General features: G+C 39.7%; 4 protein-coding genes across 5 annotated transcripts; all 4 read left to right on the top strand.

The window, feature by feature from the left end:
- The first annotated feature begins 1746 nt into the window (after positions 1-1746).
- bloc1s4 (biogenesis of lysosomal organelles complex-1, subunit 4, cappuccino) lies at positions 1747-7706 on the top strand. The gene is made up of 5 exons (XM_026156889.1): positions 1747-2163; positions 3821-3892; positions 3989-4090; positions 5586-5720; positions 6662-7706. Exons 1-5 carry the CDS (start codon positions 1822-1824, stop codon positions 6758-6760), a joined length of 750 nt encoding a protein of 249 aa, XP_026012674.1. The 5' UTR covers positions 1747-1821; the 3' UTR covers positions 6761-7706.
- A 57-nt stretch (positions 7707-7763) lies between these two features.
- On the top strand, positions 7764-10854 carry LOC113015000 (nuclear transport factor 2-like). Its single transcript, XM_026156890.1, has 5 exons — positions 7764-7935; positions 9244-9364; positions 9456-9527; positions 9697-9795; positions 10579-10854. Exons 2-5 carry the CDS (start codon positions 9260-9262, stop codon positions 10693-10695), a joined length of 393 nt encoding a protein of 130 aa, XP_026012675.1. The 5' UTR covers positions 7764-7935; positions 9244-9259; the 3' UTR covers positions 10696-10854.
- A 191-nt stretch (positions 10855-11045) lies between these two features.
- rrm2b (ribonucleotide reductase M2 b) lies at positions 11046-16602 on the top strand. The gene is made up of 9 exons (XM_026156916.1): positions 11046-11208; positions 11763-11927; positions 12116-12232; positions 12533-12666; positions 13788-13882; positions 14005-14138; positions 15158-15262; positions 15691-15804; positions 15903-16602. Exons 1-9 carry the CDS (start codon positions 11176-11178, stop codon positions 16053-16055), a joined length of 1050 nt encoding a protein of 349 aa, XP_026012701.1. The 5' UTR covers positions 11046-11175; the 3' UTR covers positions 16056-16602.
- Positions 16603-17861: 1259 nt separating this feature from the next.
- Positions 17862-26295, top strand: mtdha (metadherin a). 2 transcript variants are annotated; one of them, XM_026156542.1, is made up of 12 exons: positions 17862-18363; positions 19084-19182; positions 19436-19547; positions 19774-19935; positions 20194-20256; positions 20482-20655; positions 21582-21659; positions 22045-22116; positions 22211-22338; positions 22441-22551; positions 22636-22735; positions 23629-26295. In XM_026156542.1, exons 1-12 carry the CDS (start codon positions 17989-17991, stop codon positions 23694-23696), a joined length of 1542 nt encoding a protein of 513 aa, XP_026012327.1. In that variant the 5' UTR covers positions 17862-17988; the 3' UTR covers positions 23697-26295. The 2 variants fall into 2 exon arrangements, with proteins under 2 accessions (XP_026012327.1, XP_026012326.1); XM_026156541.1 differs by having other exon boundaries at positions 21576-21659.
- Positions 26296-26860: the final 565 nt, after the last annotated feature.

Below are 26860 nucleotides of genomic sequence, written 5' to 3'. Positions count from 1 at the left end.
TGTTGTATTTTATCAGACCAGACAATCTTTTTTTTTTTTTTTCTATTGCAAGAGTCCTTAGTGCTTGTTGGAAAAAAAACCTACAGCACTTTCCACAACATAAATATTTAATCTTTTCCCAAAAGTAAACTACACTTGCCTCTTTTCAATGCTCTCGGTGTCAAATCATACAAGTTCATCCATGTAGAAATCGATTTTAGAAATTATTTGCTAACAGGGGTGTCACATCTGATTATGCTTATGCTTCTCACTGGCTACCCAACTGCCACCGATGCCCCTCCCAAAAATGGTGGCACATACAGGAGGTCGGTGGTCCGATCCCCAGCTCCTGCATCCGTATGTTAAAGTGTCCTTGGGAAAGATAAATACATACATACCATATGAGTTTGCATGTGTATGAAAGAGTTAAAGATGTGTCTGTGGATGTGCAGCTTCCAGTGTATGTTTATGTAGAGGGGAGAAGACTTGGATGGTAAGACAAAATAAGTTCTCACAGTGGATTAGTAGATAGTTGTGATCACTGCTGTGAAATTCAACTTAGGGTTCAGTATTGTGTGATTAATCTTACTAACTTTATAGCGGAGCACCACAGTGGTGCATCAGCACACAGGTTTAAACCTGTCCAAAGACCCCGTCAGGTTAATTGGGGATTCTAATTGGCTGTTGGTGTGATGATAAATGGTTATCTGCCTTTCTGTGTTAGCCTGTACCCAGCTTTTCACCCAATTTTAATGTTATGTCCAGTTTAGGCAGTTTAGATTAGGCTACCCAAACCAACTTGGCGACCTACAGAAAATACTCTAAGAGTAAAAGTATGAATTTTGCACTCTACCAGAAAAAGGTGAAAAAGCTTAATGCCCTCATCTCAAATCTGGCAGCAGGACAATGATCCAAAACACACCAGCAAGCCCCCCTCTGAATGGCTTACAAAGAAAACCAAAAAAACAAAACAAAATTAAGCTTTTGGAGTGGCCAAATCAAAGTCTGGACTTAAATCAGATTTTGATGCTATGGTATGACCTTAATAAGAGTGGGCCAAAATACTTTCACAGAGATGTGTAAGACTCGCTGCCACTTAGCACTAAGGCTTGATTGCAGTTCTTGCTGCCAAGAATAGCACAACCAGTTATTAGGTTTAGGGGAGATTCCTTTTTCACACAGGGTCAGGTAGCTTTTTTTCCTTAATAAATGTAATCATAATTTTAAAACTCCCTTATTTTATTCACTTTGGATATCTTTTTCTAATATTAACATTTATTTGATAATCTGAAATGTTTAAGGGTGACAAATATGCAATAACAAAAAACCCAACAACAACAACTAAGAAATCAGGAAAGGGGCAAATACCTTTTCATTGCACTATAACAAATCTCATTGCAGTTATCTCTTTTTACTTGAAGTGTTCAAGTTGTAAGTTTGCCTTATAGTTAAAAGCACTAAAATTTAAGAGTAAAACCTCTAAAATTGATCCAGTGGTTGGAATTCTGTTGTAAAACTGCCGTGTCCTAAGATGAAAATGATGGGAAATAAACTGAAAAACTTTGACATTTTTAAAACTCAAGTGGCTAATGGAATTTATTAATTTTGATGCATGAATCCAAAGGGGCAGACATGCAAATAAATGGCGCTTGTATCCACCATTGAGAATGTATTCCATTATATTCTATTTATTTATATTGTATTTTTCTTTATTTACATTTTCCGTTTTCTGCTGCACTAAAAACACATTTGTCCCTTACGAGCTTCCGTCCATTGTGCGACACACGTGATCTAGTCATTTGACAAGGCAAAACACGGCAGTAGATCAGAAAGACAAGCGACATGGACCATCAACGGGTTGACAGGGTGGGCCTGCTGTCTCCCCTGGAGGAGTCCAGCGCTGAGATCAGCACAGACAGCGGAATCGTCTCTCAGAGTGCGAGCAGTTTGTCGATGGTGAGCGAAATCCTCAGCAGCGGGACGGTGTCGCAGAGCCCCAGCTTTGGAGCAGCGGCGGGGGCAGGAGTAGCAGGAGCAGCTAACGTTATTTCTCAAAGCCCGAGCCTCGATGAAGCTGCAGAGCCCGGGACAACCGACAAGCACGACCCAGAGCAGGACGACGAGGTTCTGAGGCACACCGCGCTCAGCTACTCCTCCTACATCAGGGCGACAGCAGGAGACGAGGTGCGTGCTGTTATATCAGCAGCTAAGCTATGTTTAGCTCTTTGTTTATGATTTGACTGTCAGTACCGCAGCAGCCCTACACAGTCTTCCTGTAAACGAAGTGTTCCACTTTCATTATGAGTACCAAATAAATTGGTTTACATCGTCTCCATTAAGGACTATATGTCTTATTCTACCTAGCATTTTCTTATACAACAAGAACGTTACGGTACAAGAAAGTTTCACGTTGCTTTTGTCAGTAACTAGGACGGTGTTGGCAATGACAGTTGCTAGGCGACACGAAAGTAGTGATAGGATTGGCTTTCCTCTTACATCAGCTGGCCTGTAAAGATGTATTGCAGAGGTTTATGTCGGAAGTCCCAAATTAGGCCAACTAATTTCAAAAACAGGTACAAAGTAGAAAGAATTGTGTTTTAAATGCTCTACGAGTGCACTGGCGTAGTGCGGTCCACCAGCACCACATACTAAGACAGTGGCCCACATTTTACTGGGTTTAATGAGTCTCACAAGAAATATGCAGCCCCAAAAAGACATGTACCTGCACGGACTCTACTCAAACCAAAAAATTATAGGCTGTCAGAACAGCAGCTGGAGTAACAATTTAGCCCCTGATGAACTTTGATAGAAAAAGGGGAAACACCAGTATAAGTAGACTTTCGCAAACATTGAAGCTTACTTTTTAAATTGCATTAACGTCGAATCTGGCCTTCACATGACTTATGCCTCACCATTAACCAACAGGAAGTATGCTCTGGGGAGAAAGGGGATGAAAGTCAATGAAATCAAGACAGAATACATGTGTGTGAATGAGAGAGAAAGTGTAAATGTGAAGCTGCAAGGAGCAGAGATCGTGAAGGTGGATGAGTTTAAATATCTGGAGTCAACCATCCAAAGCGATGGACAGGGCACAAGTGAGGTGAGGAAGAGAGTATGGGGGAAGTAGATAGAGACAAGTGTCAAGAGGATAGCAGCAAAAGTAAAAGAAGATTTGCGAGGTGCTGCTATGATTTATGGTTTGTTCAGTTTGCCTCTGACCCCAAAAAAAAGACAGATGACAGAGTTGAAGATGTTCAGATTTTCACTGGGATTGAGCAGAATGGACAAGTGTTTCAGAGGGACAGCGCAGGTTGAGGAATTTAGTAGTAAAGTTTGAAGGGCTAGAGTTTGAGATGTGTAGAGATGGGATAGAGGATATATTGGACAAAGGATGCTGAATATGGAGGTGCCAGGCAGGAGGAAAACCACAAAGATGATTCGCTGCTGCCAGAATGATTGCTAGAGCATCTGATGGCAGGAAAAGTTTCTGAAAAGTCATATATTTACAAGCTTTTAATTCTAACTCGAGGGGCTTGAATCTGGGTGAAGGTGCGAGTAACTGCTGTTAAGGTCAAAACTGGGTTGTGGGATTTTTCATGTCACTTCAAAAGTCATTAGAAGAATGGCCTGAGAACTGATTCAAGCCCAAGCCATGTGACTTGAGTCTTAAGTGGATATGCGTGATACAAGGCATGTTACAGAGAAGCTGAAGAAGGAGCACAAAGGCTGCTGTGTTTTGGCCATGCAGTCTAAACGTATTGAAGCTTGTGTGTGGGCAGCATAACTATGACATATTTCACACACTCTGGGACCCTTACTTTAAAATCATTGTCTTATATAGATCCTGTGCTTGGAGAAAAGCTTGGAAGAGATGCTGACAAGAGTGGATGAGTTTGTTGGAATGCTGGATATGGTAAGCTCAGTCAGAATATAAAAGTGTGTCTTACATCTCATGTTTTAGATTACGCGGATAATTTGCTTCTGATATTCTGTCTTGTTTTGTCTACAGATCCGTAACGATACCTCGCAGATAGTGAATGAAAACCTACCTCAAATCCAGCAGAAGTCTGATGAAATGAGACAGATATACAGAAGAATTGATAAGCTGGAGGTAAAGCGACTGTTTCATACGGTTCATTTTGTTTTGTATAAAATATTCATTTGCCGCTTTTATAATGCACACGGATTCCTCAGAGAGGCATCCTGCCAAACTGCAAGCGGCATTAACAACTCTAATATGAAATGCATGATTGTGAGTTGATGTATATTGATTTGTGTGCAGTGTTTTTATTCATAATTAAATACAGAAAGTATCATCCTCACAAATGGAGACCCTGAGCCACTTGTTTGTTTTTCTATTTCCTCTATTTATTCATTCGTGTACCGAAAAGGTAGAAGTATTAGTTCCTGTTCCTCATGTAAAAGCTTACCATGCATTCAAATGTCTGGTAATCTACCAGCAAAGGGGACCTTATTTGCAAAAACTATGTTTATTTGAGTTCATACTCACGATTTCTTCAGCTGAATGTCATTAAATGTCTTCATCAGGTAACTTGTGATGAGACAAAAATAAAATTCATGTGAAATTTTTCAGAGGAACTTATGCAGTTCTGTGAAAAACTAGGTGCATCCCATAATTCAGCAACTTGTAGAACCACCTTTAGCAGAAATAACTTGAAGTAATAATTTTCTGTATGACTTTATCAGTTTGCAGCCATTCATTTATGCACAGCTCTCTAAGGTCCCGTCACAGCATTTCAATCGGTTTGATGTCTAGACTTTGTTTGGGCCATTGCAGCACCTTAATTCTTTTCTTTTTCAGCCTTTCTGTTGTAGATTTGCTGCTGTGCTTGGGATCATTGATCATTGTTGCATGACCCAGTTTCAGCCAAGCTTTAGCTGTCAAACAGGTGGCTTCACATTTGACTTTAGAGTACTTTCGAATATCCAACTTTGCAAACCTAAGGTGAACTTTCAGGGACGTCCACTCCTGAGAAGGTTGTGTTGACTCACACTTCGGTGTTACAGTCCAGCAAACTGCCAAACTGCTTTTACAGAGGTGCTCACACTTGCTGATGATCAGTTAATCAAGTGCATTTTATCACCTGACAGCTACTTGGGCTCATAATTCCTATTGAAGCGATAACGGTGTTCTTATGCTCATTGTTCAGCCCTTATCTCAGGTGGTGCACGCCAAGTTTAAGTTTGTAAGTTTTTCATAGAAGTGGATAGAGTGCTGTGTAAACTTCCTTTTTCACATGACTGTATATTAACTGCATAAACCTTTTTATATTAAAAAATTATCTATCACAATCTATAGTTAAAATTAAAGACACATTTGTTTTTGTTTTTCATTGCAAAATATGATTAATATTTCCTGATTTGTAATAAAGAGTCAGACTGGACTACAATTATTTGTGGAGCCAAGGTCGGCATCTGCATGTCTGCTTCATAACGTAACAGTCCATCATTGGTGTAACAGCACAGTCATTTTTGACTGGGGACAAAGCGTAGCTGTGTCAGCTGTCTTTTCTGTCTGCCAACCACAGGTAAATTGAATATTGTAACTTTTGTAGTGAATCTTAAATATGCTGTTGTGTCTGCAGGCCTTTGTAAAGATGGTGGGAGCCAATGTCAGCGCAATGGAGGAGCAGGTCACACAGGCAGAGGGAGAGCTAGGAACACTACCGGGTGCTTTCAAGAAGATCCTCCGCACAATGACTGTCCCAGGCTTCTTAAACGTAAGAGCCAATTTCTGCACTTGTGAATTATAAATTTTCTCCACTATCCACTGAGTTTGGTGTTTGCAGGATTAAACAAAAACTTATTATTTAGAAGGTTCCCAAACTAGTTCAGCTGTGGGCTGCCCACTCTTACTGTAGCAATGTACTGTAATAATCGGTTGCAGTCCAGAGCTTTTGCTGCTACTTGTAACAACCAGCACTTTTCACAATGTTTAAATTAATATCATACTTTATTTGGTTGTACTTTTCCACTGGAATGAAGCAAAGGGAGTGAGGTTTGTCTTCATAGCTTTTCTGTTACAAAGAAGAAGGAGAAGTCGAAAAATGCTTATGGATTAAAAAAAAAATCTCCCAAAAGACCCATAGCTGTGCATCAAATGCATCTATCCCGAGATGCATTTGATGCATTTAGCCAGGATCCCAAATGCTGCTGATGGCTAAAACCACATGCCCTGCCCACTTTCTCCACATTGGGTCTAAATGGGATAGAATGAAATAGATTTGGGGAAATATTAGGTGCTCTCCTTTTAGACAGTGAAATATCTGCTGAGCCATTTATTGCCTCTGAAAAAGAAAAAAATTGACTGCCTCCACCACGATCATGGAGGAAACTGGCGATCTGCCGTTAGTGACCTCAGTTGCATCCACACAGAATTTGATTTGCTCAACGTTTGTTGTTTGTCCAGAGATTGGGATCAAGGCCACCCAGGTCATTTGTAGTCACTATCCAGACTTCATTGAGATCATTATGAGTAAAGGTTCAGATTTCATAAAAACAAAAACACCCACAGTGTTTTTATTTATATGTCTGATTAAGATTGATGGTGTTCAAGAACAGCATCATGCCTGCGGAGTCAGTGTTCTTTTTAAGGTTTCCCCCAGCAGTTGTAACCACACTTCATTTATTAGGTTTTTAACTTTTGTCTCTTTGCTTTCAGAAACCAGCCAGTCCAAGACGACCAGCACCACATCAGCGTCAAGAAGTCCCCAGCGTGTTTCGGACAGATGATTATTTCACGTCACAGCCGGAACAGTGACGCGCTTGAACGTTCAAAACATAACTCGGTTCTAACCTCAGAGGCCTGTTGGGCCAAACTGCACAGATGACTTTTACTGCCACCTATTGCAAGGAGGATCTATTGGTGCAGTGGCTTCAACAAAGCAATAGCAGCCTTTCTGAACAAGTCACTGGAAGTCAAGTGGGTGCAGACAATCTGTGCTCCTGAAAGTCCTTTCCCTGGCAGCAACAAACACTGAACTGTAGCAAAATTATTTTTAAAGTGCCTGAATGGGTCTTTGGTTTTGTTTTCACTAATGGTGAAGAAAATGTAAGATGTTAAATTTGTGGCAAGTCAGGAGGACAAAGTCGTCCCACTCGCCTGTAGAGCACTGTATAGAAGGTACAATAAGATCTTCAAATAATACACAGAGAAATAACCCAGCTTTGTTTTTATGACTTACATTCCTGTTGATAGTGTTTGTAAAGACCTGCACGCTGTTATGAACTGAGCTGTATTTCTTTGTCTCTTCTACACCCCCACCCGCCGAGCAATACTGATCTTATCCTGTTAAGCATTTAACGTCTTCCATTTCAAAGTATTCACTTTATTTCGAGCCTTATCTTACTGCCTCTCTCTGACACGAGGCTACGTCTTTGATTGCACCTTTTAGGAAAAAAAGCACATTATAGATTAGTTGTCACTTGCTGATTATGTTTTGTGCCAGTGATGAAGCTGCAGTCTAAATAGGAAGAAGAGGAACTTTGGACCTCATCATGGAGAGGGGAGCAACAGTACCTAACAGATTAATGCAGTGCGGCCCCTTTCTTGCAAAGTTTAGCCAATAATGGTCACAGCTTCAGCTCTGGTTCTTTGATTACTTGCCAAATTAGATATTAAAAATGTTTAATTTTACATGTATGTATTTGGTTTACGATTTTGAGATAATCATTAAAAAATATTTGAGACAAGCTCGTTTCTGTTTCATGTATGCGATCCTGAGTTTTAGTGTTTTAGAGGGTGGGACTCGGTGAGCAGGAAAAGCTCCTGACGGAGAACTGCGAGGCTCTCTCATTGGGCGGCTTGTGCTGACGTCACGCGTTAGTCACAAGTCGGAGGAAGCGGGAACTCCGGTCGCCTCGTTTTGACTCGTTTCCCCACGCCGAAACGTCTGCTGCTGGAGAAAAAAAAAGCAAGCAAAAATAGCGGACAAGGTAAAGTACTTTTTGAGTCAAGTGTCTAATGAAGATGACGGGTTACTGAGGCCTTTGTTGACACGAGTTTAATGAGGTTAATGTGGAGACAAAGGTTTTAAAAACAGTTCTCGGTAAAGGCAGCAGAGGCTAGCCAAAACTTTGAGACCGCAGCTTGGGTTTCTGGTTAACAAACGGCAGGATTGTGACAGCTCCGATTTATATTCTGCTTAATCCCGACTGCGTTAACTAATCTCAACTAGTCTGAAAATACCTGAACAGCAACTTGGTTAACTCCCAATAGACTTGAATCTGCTTCTCTTGGTATAGTCGCTGCAGCTGGTTGAAACTTTAGCACGAAGAAACCACACCACTTAAAGAAGCAGGCCTCATTTTCCCCCCAGCTGTGCAGTCACATCTGTATCCTTCAGCACGAGAGGCAACCCATTGTTTTTTCATTTAAAATATGAGTGGGGCTCTTTTCTTTTTTCTTTTTTGTAAAAGCATGCCTCTTTTAAGCTGTCCTTCTGATGTACTCATCTGTAATCTTAACATCTTCCGCTCAGACTCCTGTCTTTCTGTCAGCAGGTCTCACTATCATCTTGTAAACCTTCCCTTTCACTTTTTCTTCTATGTTTATGTCACAAGTCACCCCTGACACTCATCTACATCCTGCCTGCAGTCCTTCGCAGTGGTTGAAAATAAAGTTTATTTAAGATGATAATATTTTCTTTTCTTTTTTTTTAAATCTCCAAAGTCGGGAAGTTGCTTTGTTACAGCAGCTTAAACTTAGGTTAAACACAACACACGTAACAAAATGGTATAAGAAATTGTGTGTAAATCAATAAAATATGAGTCCTATTCTGGAAATGTTGGGACACTGTGTAAAATGTGAACACAAACAAAATGCAAACAGTGATTTCCAAACCGCATAAGGCTGTATTTTATTCACAATTGCAATTTTATGTACCCTTTTCTTAACAATGGCACTTTTTTTCTGAGTTTAAACATTAAATATGTTTTATTGTGTTCCTTTTATGTATAAGTTTTTTGCGATTGAGGTTGTAAAATACAGTGACAAACATCTGAAGTAATCCTGTCTGTAATAATATAAATACATTAAATGCAGGGTTAAATTAGACAGTACCTTTGTTGGCAATTTCAAAAGGCTGTCCATTAAGATAGTCATTTAACTGGCCCTTCATTTTTACATACATATTTTGTTTAAGTCACATTAGACACCAGAAAAGTCTTATTTAAGTGTAAATAATAAACACAAGTTTCTTCTCATTTCTTGACTTATTTTACTTAGCTTGTCTTCTTTTACAGATCCAAAGCTGCAAACATGGCCTGTGAGAAAGAAATTTGGCAAAAGATTGGAGAGGGCTTTGTCCAGGAGTATTACAACCAGTTTGACAATACCAATAGGATGGGACTGGGTAACCTTTATGTAAGCTTTCCAGATGTCTATTCAGTTCCATCACGCTGGATGTTAAAAATATTTTGAGCCTATAGTTATGAAAGAAAAAATGTTTCTGCAGTCTCCTGATGCCTGTCTGACGTGGGAAGGATCACCTTTTCAGGGGAGAGAAGCTATAACTGGCAAACTAGTAGTAAGTATCTTGTTTTAGCAGGTTGTTGGTCCGGCATGCACAAAGAAACTCCATAAATGCTGCTTCTAATCCAGGTTATGTTGTGTCTGTGAATTTATTAATAATATTTTTACGCCTCTCCTTTCATCAGCACATCAGTCTAAACAATAATATTGTTCACAATTCACAGAACTTGCCTTTCAAGCGCATTAAGCACATCATCACAGAACAGGACTTCCAGCCCACAGTAGACAGCTGTATCCTCATCATGGTGTTTGGACAGCTACAGGTATTCTATGATTCTTCACATTTTATTTTATGTTTTTTATTCATCTGGCTGAAGGACTGATGAGCTTACACCATGTCAAAGCATCTGCAGTAAAATCACTTCTCCGACTACAGTTTTGGTCAGAATTTATTCAAATGTACACAAAATGTTCTCACTAATGGGTCTTTTTACCCAATTTGTGCTCAGTCAGAAAAGATGAGGAGGAACAAATATCAGTGGCATTGTGTATATCATGTGACCTTGTTCACCCCAAAAAACAAACAAAAAAAATAACATTTACATTTTATTCTAAAATCATCATTCAGACCTGCAGGTGTCATTGTTTTGAGTGTTGGGATCCAATACTACTCTCTCTGAGAAAGCAGCTTTTGTAGATTGCCCCCTTGTGGTTGGAAGAGTTACATTTTTAAATCCACTGAAATGCAGGGTGGCAGGGAAGTTTTATGTTTATTTTCATGATAGTCTGGCTGTGGCAGGCTGCACTTTCCCAGTACAAATGACTGTTTCACTTTCTGAAGAGCATGTAGATAAATGATGTGTTGCAGTTCATTAAGTGTTTGATAGAGAACTTCTTACCAGTGTGTGTGGGTCTGCTGTTTTTACTCTGTATGTTAACTCTGAACAACATGTATGGCTTCTACATTACAATACAATGTGCTTTATTATCATTACTGCAGTGTTTTTAGAGTCCTAATGAGTTATGCTGATGTGATTTAAGTTTATATTCCTGCCAACATTACAGTTTTAGTTTTTCACGATTTTGCTGTTAATTATTTCCAACAGGTAGATGATGATCCACCGATGGCCTTCCATCAAGTGTTTATGCTGAAATCCCAAAACTGTGCGTGGGCATGCACGAATGATGTGTTTCGACTGGGGATACACAACATACCAGTGTAGTGATTTGGATTAGTAGGTTCACATTCACTTGTATCCAGTTCTGAATTCACACTGCGGTGTCATGCTGCCACTTCTAGAAAGATATTCCACATTTTTTTGGTGTTTACAATGCATGTATTAATAACATTTCTATTCAAATAAAGAATTTATTACTCTAAACTACAGTTTTGTCTTGCCTTCCTGTAACAAATAGCTTTTTTTTAGTTTAATCTCTTTACTCATAGGTGTTGCTTGATGTCTAATAGTGCAAGTGAGATGAGTAGGTAAAAATCACGGTATTAGTCATTTTCGGAAGTTTTATCGTGCTACCCGTACCACGTGTTGTTTTAAAGGTGAACTTCTTAGTATTTCCGCTAGGGGCGCTATACCCCCGTATGTGGGGATTTAAAGTGTCAAATCAACAGAGCTACAACTACGTCCGCAGGGTTATGGCACCGAGTACAAGCTAGCTAAATAAAAAACCCAAATCCAGTCCTCAGAATGACTCCGACGGTGAAAAAGTCATCTTCTCAGGTACTGGAGCTCATTACTATCGGCCTGAAGCACAGCTAGCTTAAACGTTTATTGTTACTGTGTGTATCGAGGACGTCGGTTGTGTAACTGTAGGTTTGTAGCTGTGTAGTAACCTTACCCTTTATTGAAACATGGGGAGCTAAAGCCTTTGTAGCTTCGGAAAAGCATATTTTTAGCTAAATGTGACAAATAATAGGGTTTACGGCAAGTTTTAGCTGTGAAAGTGCTTTCCTGCTCGTGTTAGCTGTCAGTCACGGTGTTTGAGGTTAAGGAAATAACGACTATAAATAAATAAATCAACTAAAGCGTTTAAAATGTGTATGGAAGGCGACCAAAAATATCTTGCTTTATTCATTTATGTTTTTCAAGTGGACACGTTAATGTTATGTCCTTTGTTTTGTAATGAGTTAACGCGCAAGCGCAGTGCTCCGTGTTGTAAGTAAAGGGACAATCCGTAAAACGAGTTGTGTGGAGCGAGAGAAACAGCGACTAGGAGTCAAAAATGCAACAAAAACGAGACAGACACCAAACTAAATGTAAAGGATTGTTTGCAGAACGGCTTCAGAGAAGATGATACAGCCTGCCAGAATGGCTTGGAGACGGAGGAAGAACCTCTGCTCCGAGAGAACCCCAGGCGGTTTGTCATTTTTCCCATCCAGTACCGAGACATCTGGAAGATGTACAAACAGGCCCAGGCCTCTTTCTGGACCGTGGAGGAGGTGGGTACTGTACTTTGAGTGGTTTACTGAGTGATCTTAGGAAGAAAATATTGAATGCAACAATGTCTAACCATCAGGTTTTGACAGTTGCTGCTGCTGCTACTTTCCACTGTGCACATATTGATATCCACACATGAAATGAAGGAACTGAAACAGGTGTGCTTTTGATGTTTTTGTTTTTTTTTTAGGTCGATCTATCCAAAGACTTGGCACACTGGGACCGTTTGAAGGCAGAGGAAAAACACTTCATCTCCCACATCTTAGCCTTCTTTGCTGCCAGCGACGGTATCGTCAATGAGAACCTGGTGAGACTAGTTTGCAGGCCTCTAAAGAAATTTCAAGAATATATATTTTGCATGTAGATTGAGAACAAGCTCATTTGATGCATTGGCAGCTGAACTGCAAAATTAATGAAACTGATATTACTAGAAGCCCTCAAAAATGAAGTCACACATCAAGAATGGCTATCAAAAGATAACCGTACTTGATGCGTTAACATAAATGCAGATGGCACTCTAAATGTTTGTTTTTTTTTACTTGGTGTGGTTCAAGTGTTTTGTGGGACTTGCACGCTTCATCGCAAATGTTTTTAATCTACACAACAGGTGCAGAGGTTCAGCCAGGAGGTGCAGGTCCCTGAAGCGCGATCCTTCTACAGCTTTCAGATCCTCATAGAGACTGTCCACTCAGAGATGTACAGTATGCTCATCAACACTTACATTAGGGACCTGAAGGAGAGGTCAGTTACTCGTGGTGGCTCTGTTTTATTTATTTTTTATTTTAGCAAGTCGGAAAATAGTTTTTGTGTCGTGTTTATGTTGTAATGAAAGTATGAATCCTTAACCCGCTTCTCTATGAGTTGCTTTTGTAAACTTTCTGGAGATTTACAACAAACTGTAGCACCTGGGGTTTAAATACAGTAGACCTAAAATTTCAACGCAGAGTGTGTTGTTTACAGAACAAAAAGAGGAAGTTGAGGAAGTTAATACACAGCCTGTCAGATTTTATTCAGCAAAGTCCAGCAAATCATCATTTACCCAGCTTTATTTTTTCATAATGGATGATAAAACTTGAATCCTATCACATTCTGCTTATAAATATTATTCATGTAGCACCATGAAAGCATGCATTAAAGATGCCTTGTAATTAATCTTTGATTGTAAAGTCAGTCTCACCTAGTAAGAATGTTTTACATCTGTTTTAAAAAGTCTTGTTTGGCAGCATTTATTTATTATATTTCAAGACATGTAAGCAGTTCAACAGGAAATGCTTCCAGAATATATTCAGACTGCAGCCTTGTCTCACTGACAGATTAAAAGCTGATAAATAGTTCACTGCATGTTCAGAGAGTCTAAAGACGTAAACGTAGGCAAATGAGTGCTCTCCAGTTTGTGCTTTGAATGAGGAAACTAAATAGTTTGTCAGACAGCTGTGTCAGGCCCAGCAGGAGGGAAAGGGTCAGAGAAAGGCAACTACCTGGTGACTGATCCACTGATTAAGTTAACTTTATTAGGTGTTCAGAGTTTTCACTGAGCCTGGTTTCTGGAACAGACTCCTGCACCTGTTTGTCACAGGTTAAGTCGAGACCGTTCTGCGGTAACTGCCGTTGTTTTCCCAGCTGCAGCAACTTTGATGTGCCTTCAAACAACAAACGTCACTCATCAACAGACTGTTTACAGATGCTTTTAAGTCTAAACACTCAGCAAACTCCATGAGTCTTGTTGCATTATTTTTACCCTGTTCCTGAGTGTCTTTGATTAAAGACAAACAAAATAAACTATTCCCTACATATTGTTACTACAGTATAATTACACATTAAAAAGTCTTTAGTTCATGTGTTTTCATGTTTGTGTGTTTTAGGGACTATTTGTTTAATGCCATTCAGACCATGCCTTGTGTGAAACGGAAGGCAGACTGGGCCCTCCAGTGGATAAACGACAGCAAATCCACATTTGGTAAGGGAGAAACAAAACTTGACAAAAACACGACAACTGAAAACTAAATATAACATCAAACTGTCCTAGAAGGAACCTCGTGTTTGATCACTTAACAGTCATTTTTGATGTTTGTGCCCCAGGGGAGCGGATTGTGGCTTTTGCAGCTGTGGAAGGCATCTTCTTCTCTGGTTCATTTGCTGCTATCTACTGGCTGAAGAAGAGGGGGTTAATGCCTGGCCTTAGCTACTCCAACGAGCTCATTAGCAGGGACGAGGTGAGACTAATTCACGCACAAAAATATGTGTTCTGATGTGTTGAAAGTATCCCTGAGTTGTGAGCGAATCAGACATACTTGTGGGTAAGAGAAGCAGCTCATATTTAAAATGGAGGTGTGGCATCTATGTAATTATTCCTTTCCAAATGACAGCGTAGCACAGAGTGTTTTCCATCTAGCTTTGTCTGTTGTCAGTCTTATGTGACTAAATGAGTAGATGCACATAATGACCATAAGTTTGAACTGCTGTGGAAAACCTTCAGAAATAGAAACAGTATGTCTGCCCTTACCTGCATTGTCATGCTTATAACTGGTATGACTCCTTAACTTTGTGCAGCAGCCTCAGCGGCCAAATTCATAAGAGCTGTATAATTCATATATGCTGTAAAGACAACATTGGTCTTTAAAAATAAGTCAAATGATAAGAATAAACATGAAAGATTAAACAGCAATCATAAACACCAATATACTGTCAAAGCTGGCAGCAGAGTCATGACTGCACATTCACCTCGCTCTTTGGAAAATGCCCTCAGACAGATATTTCCCTGTTATAGCAAACACTGTACAACAGCAGCTCTGCACTGGCTGTTTTGAGAGTCAGATTTTCAAAATATCTTATTGTTATAAAAAATCAAGAGCCTCATATCAACTAACTAGTTAATATAACAAGTTTTTGGTCATTTATGCTGACTGTATGGTGGCAGAATCTGAAAACACTGCTTTTACATCTTGCTGACACCCGGTTTTCTTTCACTCAGCATTCACTGTGTTGAAACTAATCATCACCCTATTAATTAACAATTACAAAATAGTAGTTGTTGGACATGCAGTTCTCTTACAATTCACCAGGGGGTGCTGTATCAACCATGACCATCATTGTTCTTCCTTGAGATCAAGCTGATGTAATAAATGCTGTTGTGTAAACACAAGTCTCCTAAAATAAACCTGGGACTAAGTACACCATGAATACACATTTTTTCAGATCAGCTGTTCTGACATGTTTTTTTGTTCTTTGCTAGGGTCTGCATTGCAACTTTGCCTGCCTGCTGTATAGCTACCTGGTGAAAAAGCCATCAGAGGAGAGAGTCAGAGACATCATCACCAAAGCTGTTAGCATCGAACAGGTCAGCTAATGCTACACATTACATACATTATATGCTTGCTTATTAAATGCTATTCACCTCATATTCCTGTTCATTTTGTCTGCACTAACTCACATTGCAGTGGATCAGTTGTAGCTTTACAGCAGGGGTGGGGGAACTCCAGGCCTCAAGGGCCGGTGTCCTGTAGGTTTTAAATGTGTCCAACACAGCTGATTTAAATGGCTAAATTACCTTCTTAGCATGTCTTGCAGTTCTCAGGAGGCCTGGTAATGAGCTAATCATTTGATTCAGGTGTGTTGATCCAGGGTGATATCTAAAACCTGCAGGACACCGGCCCTTGAGGCCTGGAGTTTCCCACCGCTGCTTTACAGCATGACATTCTGAAGCAATAAAATCTTAATAGGTCGTACCAGTGCTATAAGTCACTAATCGTTATTATTCATATACAGGAGTTTCTCACAGAGGCCCTGCCAGTAGATCTCATAGGAATCAACAGTTGCCTCATGAAGCAGTACATCGAGTTTGTGGCTGACCGGCTTCTCACTGATCTCGGACTGACCAAGGTAATGCTAATAATCATTCGTTCAAAACCCTCTGCACACCGGAATGGGTGAAATTAAACCTATTTTTGTCTTTTTTCCTCATTTTTTTTTAATCCAAGGTTTACCAAGCTGAAAATCCATTTGACTTCATGGAGTCTATCTCACTCGAGGGGAAAACCAACTTCTTTGAGAAACGGGTGGCAGAGTATCAAAGATTCGGAGTCATGTCGAGCATGATGGACGGTGAATTCACACTAGACGCAGACTTCTAAAAACTGACATGGCATGTTACTGTAAATTTGTTACATTCGGTCAACCTATTTATTTATTTCCATACAGTTATTATACAACAGAGGTTTTCAAGTCTTACTGTAATACTGATACAGTGCTACGAAGTGAAGGCTGTACTCTTTTTTTTGTTGTTATTGTTTTTTGGGATGTTTTTTTTGTTTTGTATTAGAGATGGAGAATTATTTAGCAACCAGTACAGTTTATAAGTAGAATGGGTGAGCATCAACATTTTGCCATCATGATAAAATAATGAGGGAGGTGACATAAATAGTATTTCTTTCCTCACTGAGCATTGTGGATAATAAAAACACAGAATATATTTTTACTTTTCTGCTTCGTGTTGCTTGTTTCTATGGAAAATTGCTTTAATATTTTCTAACTTTTAAAATACAATAAAAAAATTTTTGCCAAATATGTGTAGGTGTTGTAAATGAATGCAAGAGGTAAATGTTTGTACAGCTGAGAACCAACAACAGCCTTATTCTCAAATGTAGGTGACAAGAAATAAATGTGATGTGGGTCATTTTATGATTGGTGGACAATGTGGGCTTCAAAAATTCAAAAAGGACTCTTTATTTTCTAAATTTCTTTTATGCATGTAAGAAGAACAAATAATAAACCATCCAAAAAAAATTATTTCAGCTCAGGCATCAAAGCTACACTTTTTATGCAATACTTTGGTTGCTGTATGCTGTGACATGAAAAAGTGGACTTTATAAATATTGTTTTAGAAATTATTAACCTTTAAATTAAAGATAATCACCGTCATACTAAATATTCATACAGTTTCATTCATTTAAACAACTTTCAGAACCTACCTTTTTTTGTAATTTTAGTATTTATCTTTGAGTGTTTGTTGAATACATTTTTTTGTACACTTTTCAGAAAATAATTGAAACTATGCTACAAAGGCAATAGATTACTCCCTTGTGAGCTAAGAAAAACATTTATGGTTATTTTATTCAAATTATAAAGCACCAGGGTTAATATTAGAGTAACAGTGTTGCACAAGATAACATGGATGAATGGATTTTTTTTAAATTCACAGATTATGACATAAGTCTAACTCAAACAAAATACTCAGGACCACGGGTGTATTGTTTAATAATATTCGGTATGTTGTTAACATGTTTGTACAGTAATGTTTTATATGTGCACTCACGGGATTTCGAGCAGCTGGGTTGCAAATCAGTGCTAATATTAGTGTTCTCTCAGAAATAAAACGTGAGCTGTGTAATGTAATAACGCATGAAAGTGAAGGGTAAATGCAGTTAAATGAAATAAAAGAAAGAAATTTCAAAAAATTAATTTGTTGTCTTTTTGTAATGTGGGTTAAACTGGTTAGAGTGACACAATCTAGACATAAAGATCGGATAAACACAAAATTTGTCAAAGATTTAGTGTTTTTGGAGTTAACACCTGACTGGATTGTGTCACTTCTTTTTCGTCTCACTTTTTTATCTCTTTCTTTTAAGGCTTAACAATTACAAGAGTCTATCAACACAAAGCAGAAAAAGTGGGTTGTAACTGATTTTAGTTGTTATATTTTTAAGTTGTTATTTTGTATTTTTAAATAATTGTTTGGAACCACTTTTTCAACAACTACGTGTACATTTAACCTCAGGACAGGTGTCATTTATATAGCATATGTGTTTTAGTATTTTGTGCATGGGTAATTTTCAAATTCATGGGTAAGACAGAAAAGCTCCTGTTCTTACAGAGCGGCTCGTGTAAGTGCATGATGCTGTCCTGGACAAACCTGTGAGTGTGAGCTTTTTAATACTGAGCAGATGTAGTATTGATATGCTGCTGTTTGTAGCCTTGATGTTAACAGTCAGATTAGATTAGCCACTCCTCCGTTAGCACGGGCGCTGGAAATGATAGCTACAGCTAGTGTATGCGCAATTTTGAAAGATGGCTGGAGACTTGCGAGGTCTTGCGCTGGAGAAAGCCGAGCTGCTTTCCAGCCACTTGAAGGAGCTGCTGTCTTCGGGACAGGGATATGTTCGGGCTCGATTCGGGGTTGACTTGGGTCTGAAGCCCGAGCTGTACCCGACGTGGGTCATCCTGTCCACGGCCGCGGCGGGTCTTCTGCTGCTGATCAGTCTGTCGTGGGCCGCTGTTTGCGGCGGGCTGCTCGCCGGGAAAAAGCGAGGATCCCCGGTCACACACGGCAGCAGCAGGAGCAGCAGCAGCGGCGGCGGCGGTGAGCCCCTCAAGGCCGGTTTCGCTAAAACTGCCAAACCAGAAGAGCAGAAGAAGAAGAACAAAAAGAAAACGGTAGAAAAGGTACCGCAGGCAGCCTTTACCGAGCCGTCTAATCACAGCGAGTCAGTCACAACACGCGCGGGTGTTCATTTAACTCCTTAACCTAAGTGCTCCCTCTGCAAAACAGTTCAGTTAGACACTTATTTTATTATTTTATTAACAAAAGCGGTTAAGTTTGGCGTTAGCTAGCCAGCTAGCTACCTGGCATGTATGAATTGACGGTCGTATAGCTCGTCGTATACTTTGTTTACACAGCACAAATTAGGCCATCTAGGGACAATTCCACGACCCACTTACAAGTGACAAAAATAAACCCGTAATCTAACTGCATATGGATGAAGGTAGGGTATTTTATTAAGAAAGGGAAGGTGTTATCGGTGTTTGCAACCACCTGATACTCCTGTTTAGCTAGCTAGTTAATACGTCATCGTTAGCCACCTGAAGCTTCAACTTTCGCTTTGATGAGTGAAAATGGTTTTAAAGACGTCCGCAACCCAGGCGCGCTTCTTTGAAGCTCGTATTTAGAAAGCGATAATCTGTTTAACCTGTTAAATATAACTTTTAAGACAAGCTAACAGACAATAAGTGTGTTATTAACCAGTCATATAAGGCTTAATAATTTAGTGTTGACGCAAAAACTGTCGTTTTTATTTTAAGTAAGTTGATATTTTCTTTAGCACTCCCTGTTTTTCTGGGTTGTCATGCTGTATGTTTCTTATCTGTGTCTTTTCACCCCTCCAGAAGTCTCAGTCCAATGGGCAGCCAGTGACTGTGGCTCAAGAGGAAGTTAAAGTGGCTGAGGCAGTTTCTAAGCTGCCAGCACAGATCAAAACTGAGAAGGTATGATCAAAATTAAGGAAATGTGAAACCAGTGGTGGGCAGAGTAGGCGCAGCATTTCCCTGAATTGCTCAGTTTTGTTGATGTTTTGCAAGATAGTTGTATTACTGGTGACATACTGCTAAAACTCCACTTCTGTGCAGTGAAAAAATACATTTGGAGACTACTGTTGGGATGATAAATAATAAAAGACATTAAGTGCAGTAAAGTTGTTATTATGAGGTAACTTGATTGTTCTTTTATTTCTGTCCACAGAAACCGGAGGTGCAAGCCCCGGTGCAGGTGAAGAAGAACAAGAAGAAGAACAAGACAGATGTGAAACCAGTTCAGCTTTTGTCTTCAAACGATGGGAAGGAACCTGATGACGGTACAGCTCAACCGTTGAGGCGGAAATGTCACAATAGCTTCTCATTTTCAAAAGGACATTTTAATATTATGCAGAATGTGCTTCTCATGCATGTCCTGTCATTCTGATTGCAGCCAGACTCTTTAAAATATAGTAATGAGCAAATATCCTTCATAGTCCGATATATACCACATTCCCTTAGAATGTCGTGTTATTTTTGGGGTGCATGTATGTGTGTGTCATCCAGGTGTGTGGGAGACAAAAGTCAGTAACCGAGAAAAGAGGCAGCAGCGCAGGAAGGAAAAGGGTCCTGAGGACTCTGGCGGTTCAGGAAGTGTGGAAGCATCAAAAACGCACGTGGAGGCAACTGTACCAGCAGCAGTTAACAAGAGGAACAGAGGAAACCATGGTATTCATGTAGAAGGAATTCACTATGTTTAAATATAGTCACCACCCACTCTTTTAGCTACACCTGTTGAGGTGCTCATTAACACAAGTATCTAATGAGCCAGTCACATTGCAGCAACTAAGTGCATTAAGGCAAATGTATTTTATTCTAAAATGACAGAAGAAGGTAGCATATTCAGTATGCAATTTTGATATATAGTCTACCCGCATTATCACACAGTATTATGTGGTAATAACCCTGTTTCCAACCCTGTTTCAGAGTCTTTTCATTCAAGAACCACTGGAAAGGGAGATACAGCCAGTGAAGCCGTTAAAGACAAAGGTAAACCATTTTTTTATGAGGCTCTCTTAAACGTGAACTTATTCAGAGTTTTAAGGTATCACAGAGGTGATTTTCAAGCTTCTCAGTCCAGTGAAATTTCAATATTGCTCGTAAGTGTTGTTTTCTTGTCAGTGAACTGGTCTGAACTCCCCTCCTGTGACATATTTTGAACAAAACTGTTACTGAGGGACTCTGATGGTCTTTCCTGTTTGCATGTTCCCTCAGTTTCCTCCAGCTGGAGGAAGGAACCTTCGGTCAATGGTGGAGGCTGGAATGATATGTCCTTGAAGATCCCAGGTCAGATGAGCACTATGGAGGGAAACAAGTGGAGTGCTATCTCAGCAGCTACACATTACAGGGGCCAGCCAGAACCCCAGCCGTGGGCTCAGGAGTCACAAGGTACCATCTAGATCTGAGTAAACCTTTTTACACCACAAATGTAGATATTAATAGTTTGTATGACATAAGAGATTCTAGACTGAACATACTGGAGGAGATTTCTCTCTACACGAAACATTAGAGCTGATAATGAAATGAAATGACCTTTTCCCCTTTTCCACTAGTGCAGATTCTGGTGGTCAATCTAGCATCAGTTTCAGCAGAAGAGAGAATAAAACCAGGTCGAAAAGCTGGCGCAGGCATAGCAGTTTAAACTCAGTGGCTGTGAGAGACCCTACTGCAAGAAACTCATCAATAATTGGCAGATGTAGCCCACAAATCCTCTAAATTCTATGTAAAGATCATTTCTTAATGCTTTCCAAGTGTGGGCTAGTTCTCAGAAGACACTGAGACAGAACTGGCTTTGTCACAGCACTGGCACCACTGACATAAGGTCAGGGTGTAGTGAAAATAAAGACAGTCTGTTAATGAAATTATAACCTGAGCTAACATTTAGTAAGCAGCTATGACAGCAGGTTAAATCTTTGAAAATTTAAACTTGAGTTAACTGCTGCCTCAACAAGGGCAGCCCAAGTAATAACCCGGCTTGTCCTGATGGATTATTGTCAGACAAACCTTGTGGATGTCAAGCTCACTGTAAGCCTGCCAAGGTAAACACAGTGCATTTATCATGAAACTGAGCAGGATGTTTGGTAAAACTAGAGTAGACCTTTCTTTGTGTATAATGTGATTTTGATTTATTTAGTTATTTTATCTCCAGGAGACTGGATTTCATGCTGTGAGGTGTTCAAGAAAACGTGCCAGTGGAAAAAAGACAAGATACTCCAGCCTCATATTAGAAACCATGCTGTTAACGTTTAATCTCCGCTGCAGTTTGTTTGCATTCCACCAGCATAACCTGTCTTTCTGTGTGCTGTCAGCAACAGCGTGGAGTGGCATTGATGGCCGGATAAAGCCTGACCTCAGCCCAGTGTCCTTCTCCATGCTGGGACTAAACACCACAGGTTTGTCACCCAGTCACACACCAGACCTTTCAGCTGTGTCCACACTGGAAGCGAGTCGGTGACACTCGGGAAAATAAGTGCTGCTGCCAGCACAGAGTGGGCGGGACCCAGGATAAGGCTTGCAAATGACGGAACTGAAGTGACTAACAATGAAAGCTCGTGATGCCGTTGATTGGCATGTGACCTGGCAGTAAATACATTACAGGGTTACCAAGGCAACTAGATACAGAAATGTCTGCAAGCAACCAGCCATCAGCTTCAAGGCGATTAATCGCTTCCAGTGTGGATGCTTATTGATTGATTGATAATTGTCATGGCTAGATTAATGAGTCTACGTCCCTCATTAAAATAAATAAATGAACAAATAACCTTCTGTCTCATACAGATCCAATTTCAAATTCAGTGGATCTGCAGTGGGCAAGCCGCCCTAAGGTTAATGATGAATGGTCAGGATTCAGTAAGTAGCTATGCATCAAATCCTCCTAAAAAGATTCTTCAGGTTTTTACCATCTAACTATCTTCCATCTGTATTGTGTGATTTGTTTTTTTAGATGGGATGGCAGCAGCAGATCCCAGCTCTGACTGGAATGCCCCAGTGGAGCATTGGGGAAACTATGAAGAGCCCCCCGTGTTGGTGACACCAGCTCCTGTGCAGAAAGAACAGCCTGTCCCCAATAAGGTTTTTGTTTTGTTTTGTTTTGTTTTAATTCTGGCTTCTTACTGTATTGTTTCTATTATAGGCTTCACATAAATTGATCTGTATGTCTTATTGTTGCGTCAGGTGTTGGAGGATGAGAGGGACACAGAGGATCCGTCCGGCGGAGAAGCCAAATCGAAAAAGAAGAGGAAAAAGAAGAAGAAAACAGAAGAGGAGGCTGCATCTGACGCTCAGGTAATAAACCAAACCAAGCTGATAAAATCAGGTCTTCAAGTGAATATTTAACCTGTTGTAATATAATCATTTCTTGGGTTGTAGACGGTGAGCACGGCGCACGTAGTCAACACAATACCCAAACCCCAAGAGCTTCCTGCACTGCCCTCCAAAAGGCAGAATGCCAGCATAACCTCCACTCAGAGTAGGTTTCAACATCTCTGACTCCAAATCTGTGTTCACTGTGTTGTAATCATTTCTAAGAGCGGCTTGTTTAGGTTTCATTTGAACACAAGTCACTATCTGTGGGTATATACCCAAGGTCATTATTTCATAGTTATCACGTGACACGCCCACCTGGCGGGCAAAAGCAGTACTGCGGTCCTTTGCCCTCCAGCCATCCATTGAACATCTTTCAGTTTCACTTAGCTAAAATCCCAGAGAGTTGCTGTTCTATCGGATGCACTAATCAGTACTTCTTTACAGCTGCCAGAAGGGCGGCACCAACTTGTCAACACACCTCTCCTAACCCTGCCTTACAGGCCAACCCTGCTTTCCCACAGCAACCCAGACTGACAGTGGCAGCTCATTTAAACTTTAGGAGAGATTTAGCTTACATTGGAAAGACACTTGGTCAACTTTACTATAATGACACGTCGTTAATGTGACAAATTAATAATACTGAAATTTTTCTGGCCCAACACTGTAAAAGTCCCAAGTTAAGAAAATGTAAGATTTAACTTTGGTTGACTTTTTTTTGAAGAAAAAAATCTAAGACCGTTTCTGTTTTACTCTGTCCAGCTCTTCTTGTAATTACGGTAGGGTTATTTTAGCAGCCTGTGCAGCCTTTTCCTTTGTCTCTACATTAATGAATGTACTCACACAGGAAACATGCAGACCAGCTGAGTGTATTGTTAGTCATCCCACATGATGCTGTTCAGTCAATCAGATCATTTATTCAGAGCACGTGTGAAAACCGAATAATACACATTGTTGAAACACTGTTGAATTTACTTTTGTTTGAGGAAATGTTCTGTAACTGGATGCCCTTAAATTTCAATTGAAAAACTTTTTTTTTTTTCTTTCATCTCCGTGCAGAGAGGTCAGAGCAGATTGCGGAGCCTCCGAAGTTCTCCCAGAAGAAAAAGGTCCGAAGGGAGACATGAATTCACCTCACAGGTCCAGACAAAGCATATGCAAATGATTGTTAAACGTGTCACATGCAATAATTACCAGGTACACAGTTCAGAGATCAGTTTCACAAACAAAAAAGTAAACAGGTGAAAGGTATCACCTGCTTGGCGAAATTCAGAGATGAAATGTAGTCCTATGGACTGAAAACTTAACTAATTTGCACTATTTGCTATACTGCAAACAGAGTGGAGTTTGGGGTGAGGTGGGCTTTTAGTGGAGGTACATATTTAATGACAGCAAAGGTGTTTTGTTTTGAGACTTTATTTGCCCCCCTCTGAGAGTGTATGTAATTGTTAACCCCAAAAAATAAAACGGGTTTTAAATTTTTATTTCTTTTGTGATTTTTTTTTTTTTTTTTTCTGTTTTTTACCAGAACACCACACTTTTTGGTTCCACACAGTGTTGCACTTTGTTTTGATTTCTGTGCAGCAGCCCCCTATGAGTTATTGAAAGGTTATGGAGCAGAGAAATATACCTATCTCACTCACATGCCCATATGTACACTGACAGATTAAGATACTCCTGCTCTTTATACTGGGTTTGATGTGACATCCGTCATTAAGAGCTGTAAGGGTGTTCAGGTGACTACTACCATTAGACACATTGATTGGTACTGATGGGTGCTACAGGACAGTGATGTAGCTGCAAAATGATATAGGCACTTGGCAACTTTGCTTTTATATAGGAATACAACCAGGTGAAAACCAGCCTAGTCAAGTCCTATACTGGAAAGAGTTGTGTCATCGCCATCAGTGCAGACTGACTTGGATTAATTGCAACATCATTCTAAAACCTTCAGCAATCTGTCTGAGAATAATGATATTTGTTTGAAGACACATTTGCGAATGAAAGTGGTCGCCCAGAGGCTGAGGGTGTTCCATGCTCAACTTCTGGGCGACCAGTTGGTCACCACAACTACTTGCAGTCGTTACCAACATAAATATTAAATAAATCCAATCACCAGGCAACCCTAAAAAGAGGCTGCTGTCCTGTTTTTTACTCTTGCGTGACTGAACCACAACTCACGGCTCTGTCAGCATACATATGGCATGTGAGTATTGTTTTGAGATAGGTTTGTGTATTCTTTTGTCTAATATTTCTGTCATTTGAGTGAAAACACTCTGCTGTAGGGTGTGTAGTTTGTGCTTTTAATGACTGAATGAGTGGCAGCTGTGGTCAATGTCAGTTACACTGGTGTGAAAGGCATCTTAGCCATAGAAGCACAGCCATTACTGTCCAACTCCTAACTGTACACCTGTCTAACTGTATGCACAAAACCCAGCTTTGCTACAAATAAATGAAAACACTTCTGTCTGAGCTTCAGGGTGTCAGAAGGGAAATGTTGGGAGGCTGAAAGTTAGTAAATGATATGATATATAGTCTTTTTGAATGACAGATTGGATTTTTGATATTAAACAACTGATTCTGGATCCCCATTGGAGACTTAACTGTACATCTAGGCTGCAGTAACTGATATGAACCACCGGGAGGCACTGTATTGTGAAGTTACTAGTGGGATTAAACTATACTGCAGTAGGACTACAAATGTGTAATCCCTGTACTTTTATAAACAATATCGCCCTGAGTATGTCTGTCTTTTATCTGACTGGATTGTATTTAGATTTTTTTCCATACCTAATGATCACTTCTGAACTCTTGTGATTTTTTTTTTAAACATTTCTTCCACTTTTGTGCTAGAAAAAGCCATGCCATATGTACAGATTGTAAGGGCTTTTTCCAGTTCTGTAATTGCACTGTGCAAAAGGCTGTATTTGGTTCCTTTTGATTTTGAAGAAATGTTTTTATCATCTTTTGCATATTGTGAACTATTTTAATCTTTTTAGTTTGGACCCTTGTTCCAAGATGTGTGATGGGCTAAATGTTTTTGACCTAAACTGAGAATGAGGATATACTTAGAGATATGACGTGGAGCAGCTTTAACTCCACATCTATTTGATTTTAAACAACACACACACACACACATACATACACTCACAGAATTACAGACATATATAAAAGGAATTTAATTCCATTGCCTTAACTTGTAGTTGTATAGAAAGTGCGTTGGAGTCCTTTTTATAGTTTCCATCCAGTTGCAAGTTTTGGTGTCAGAATTGATTTAATTTTGCATGACTTTGATAATAGAATGAGATAAAGTGATCAAACTTTTGCTTTAAATGTTAGTACTTGGTCCACTCATAGTACCACTCAGTATCTATACTGTAATAGCTTTCTGTATGGAGATGAATTGCAGCTTTCATGTGGGCATCCAGTTTAAGGGGACATTACCATGTTTTTGTGAGATGTAGTGCATCAAGGCGTCGATCAGCTGATGGTGGTAGTTGTTGGTAGACCTGGTAGATTGCAGAGGATAAAGTGATATGTCACTGTGGTTTCAGGTGCCCTTTTGTTAAATTTTTACTGATGAATATGATGATGACTCAATCAACGTATTTATATACTTGTCTCTAGGAAATGTTTTTTTGTGAAGGGTTTTGTTTAATGAGGAGATAAAAATGAAATTTCTATGTTTGTTTGGTAAAGATGAAAATTAAATGAGAAGTGCTTGTATCACATTGTCATGGAAATGTTTTTTTTCCCTTCCCTTCATATCGTGAAGAAGGTTTTTGGTGTTATTAACTCTTTTAAAAAGATTCTCCTAACATGAGATTCTCATGTGAAGTGTATTGTTGATTTGATCGATTACCTGTGCCTTAAACAGCTGCTTTGCCACTTTTCTTTAATATGTAAAAATTAACCAAATGCGAAAACATACCATCCCTGGCCACTTTATTAGGTACACCTGTTTAACTCCTCATTAACACTATCTGATCAACTAGTCACATGGCGGTAACTCATTTACACATGTTGGAATGGTCAAGATGAGATGTCAAAGTTCAAAATGAGTATCAGAATGGGGAAGAAAGGTGACTTTGAACGTGACATGGTTGGTGGTGCCAACCAACTATTCTAGGGTTTACAGAAGATGGTTCAAAAAAAGAGAAAATATTCAGTTAGCAGGCCAGAGAAAGACAGGCTCAAATAACCACATTATGACCAAGGTATGCAGAAGAGCTTCGCCTCAAATCTCACAGCAGATGAACTACAGCAGCAGAAGACCATGCGAGGTGCCACT

The sequence above is a fragment of the Astatotilapia calliptera genome, chromosome 22, assembly GCF_900246225.1.
Source record: "Astatotilapia calliptera chromosome 22, fAstCal1.2, whole genome shotgun sequence".
NCBI lineage: Eukaryota > Metazoa > Chordata > Actinopteri > Cichliformes > Cichlidae > Astatotilapia > Astatotilapia calliptera.
Note: the sequence above shows the minus strand (reverse complement) of the source record. Positions and strands in the feature narration are given on the sequence as shown.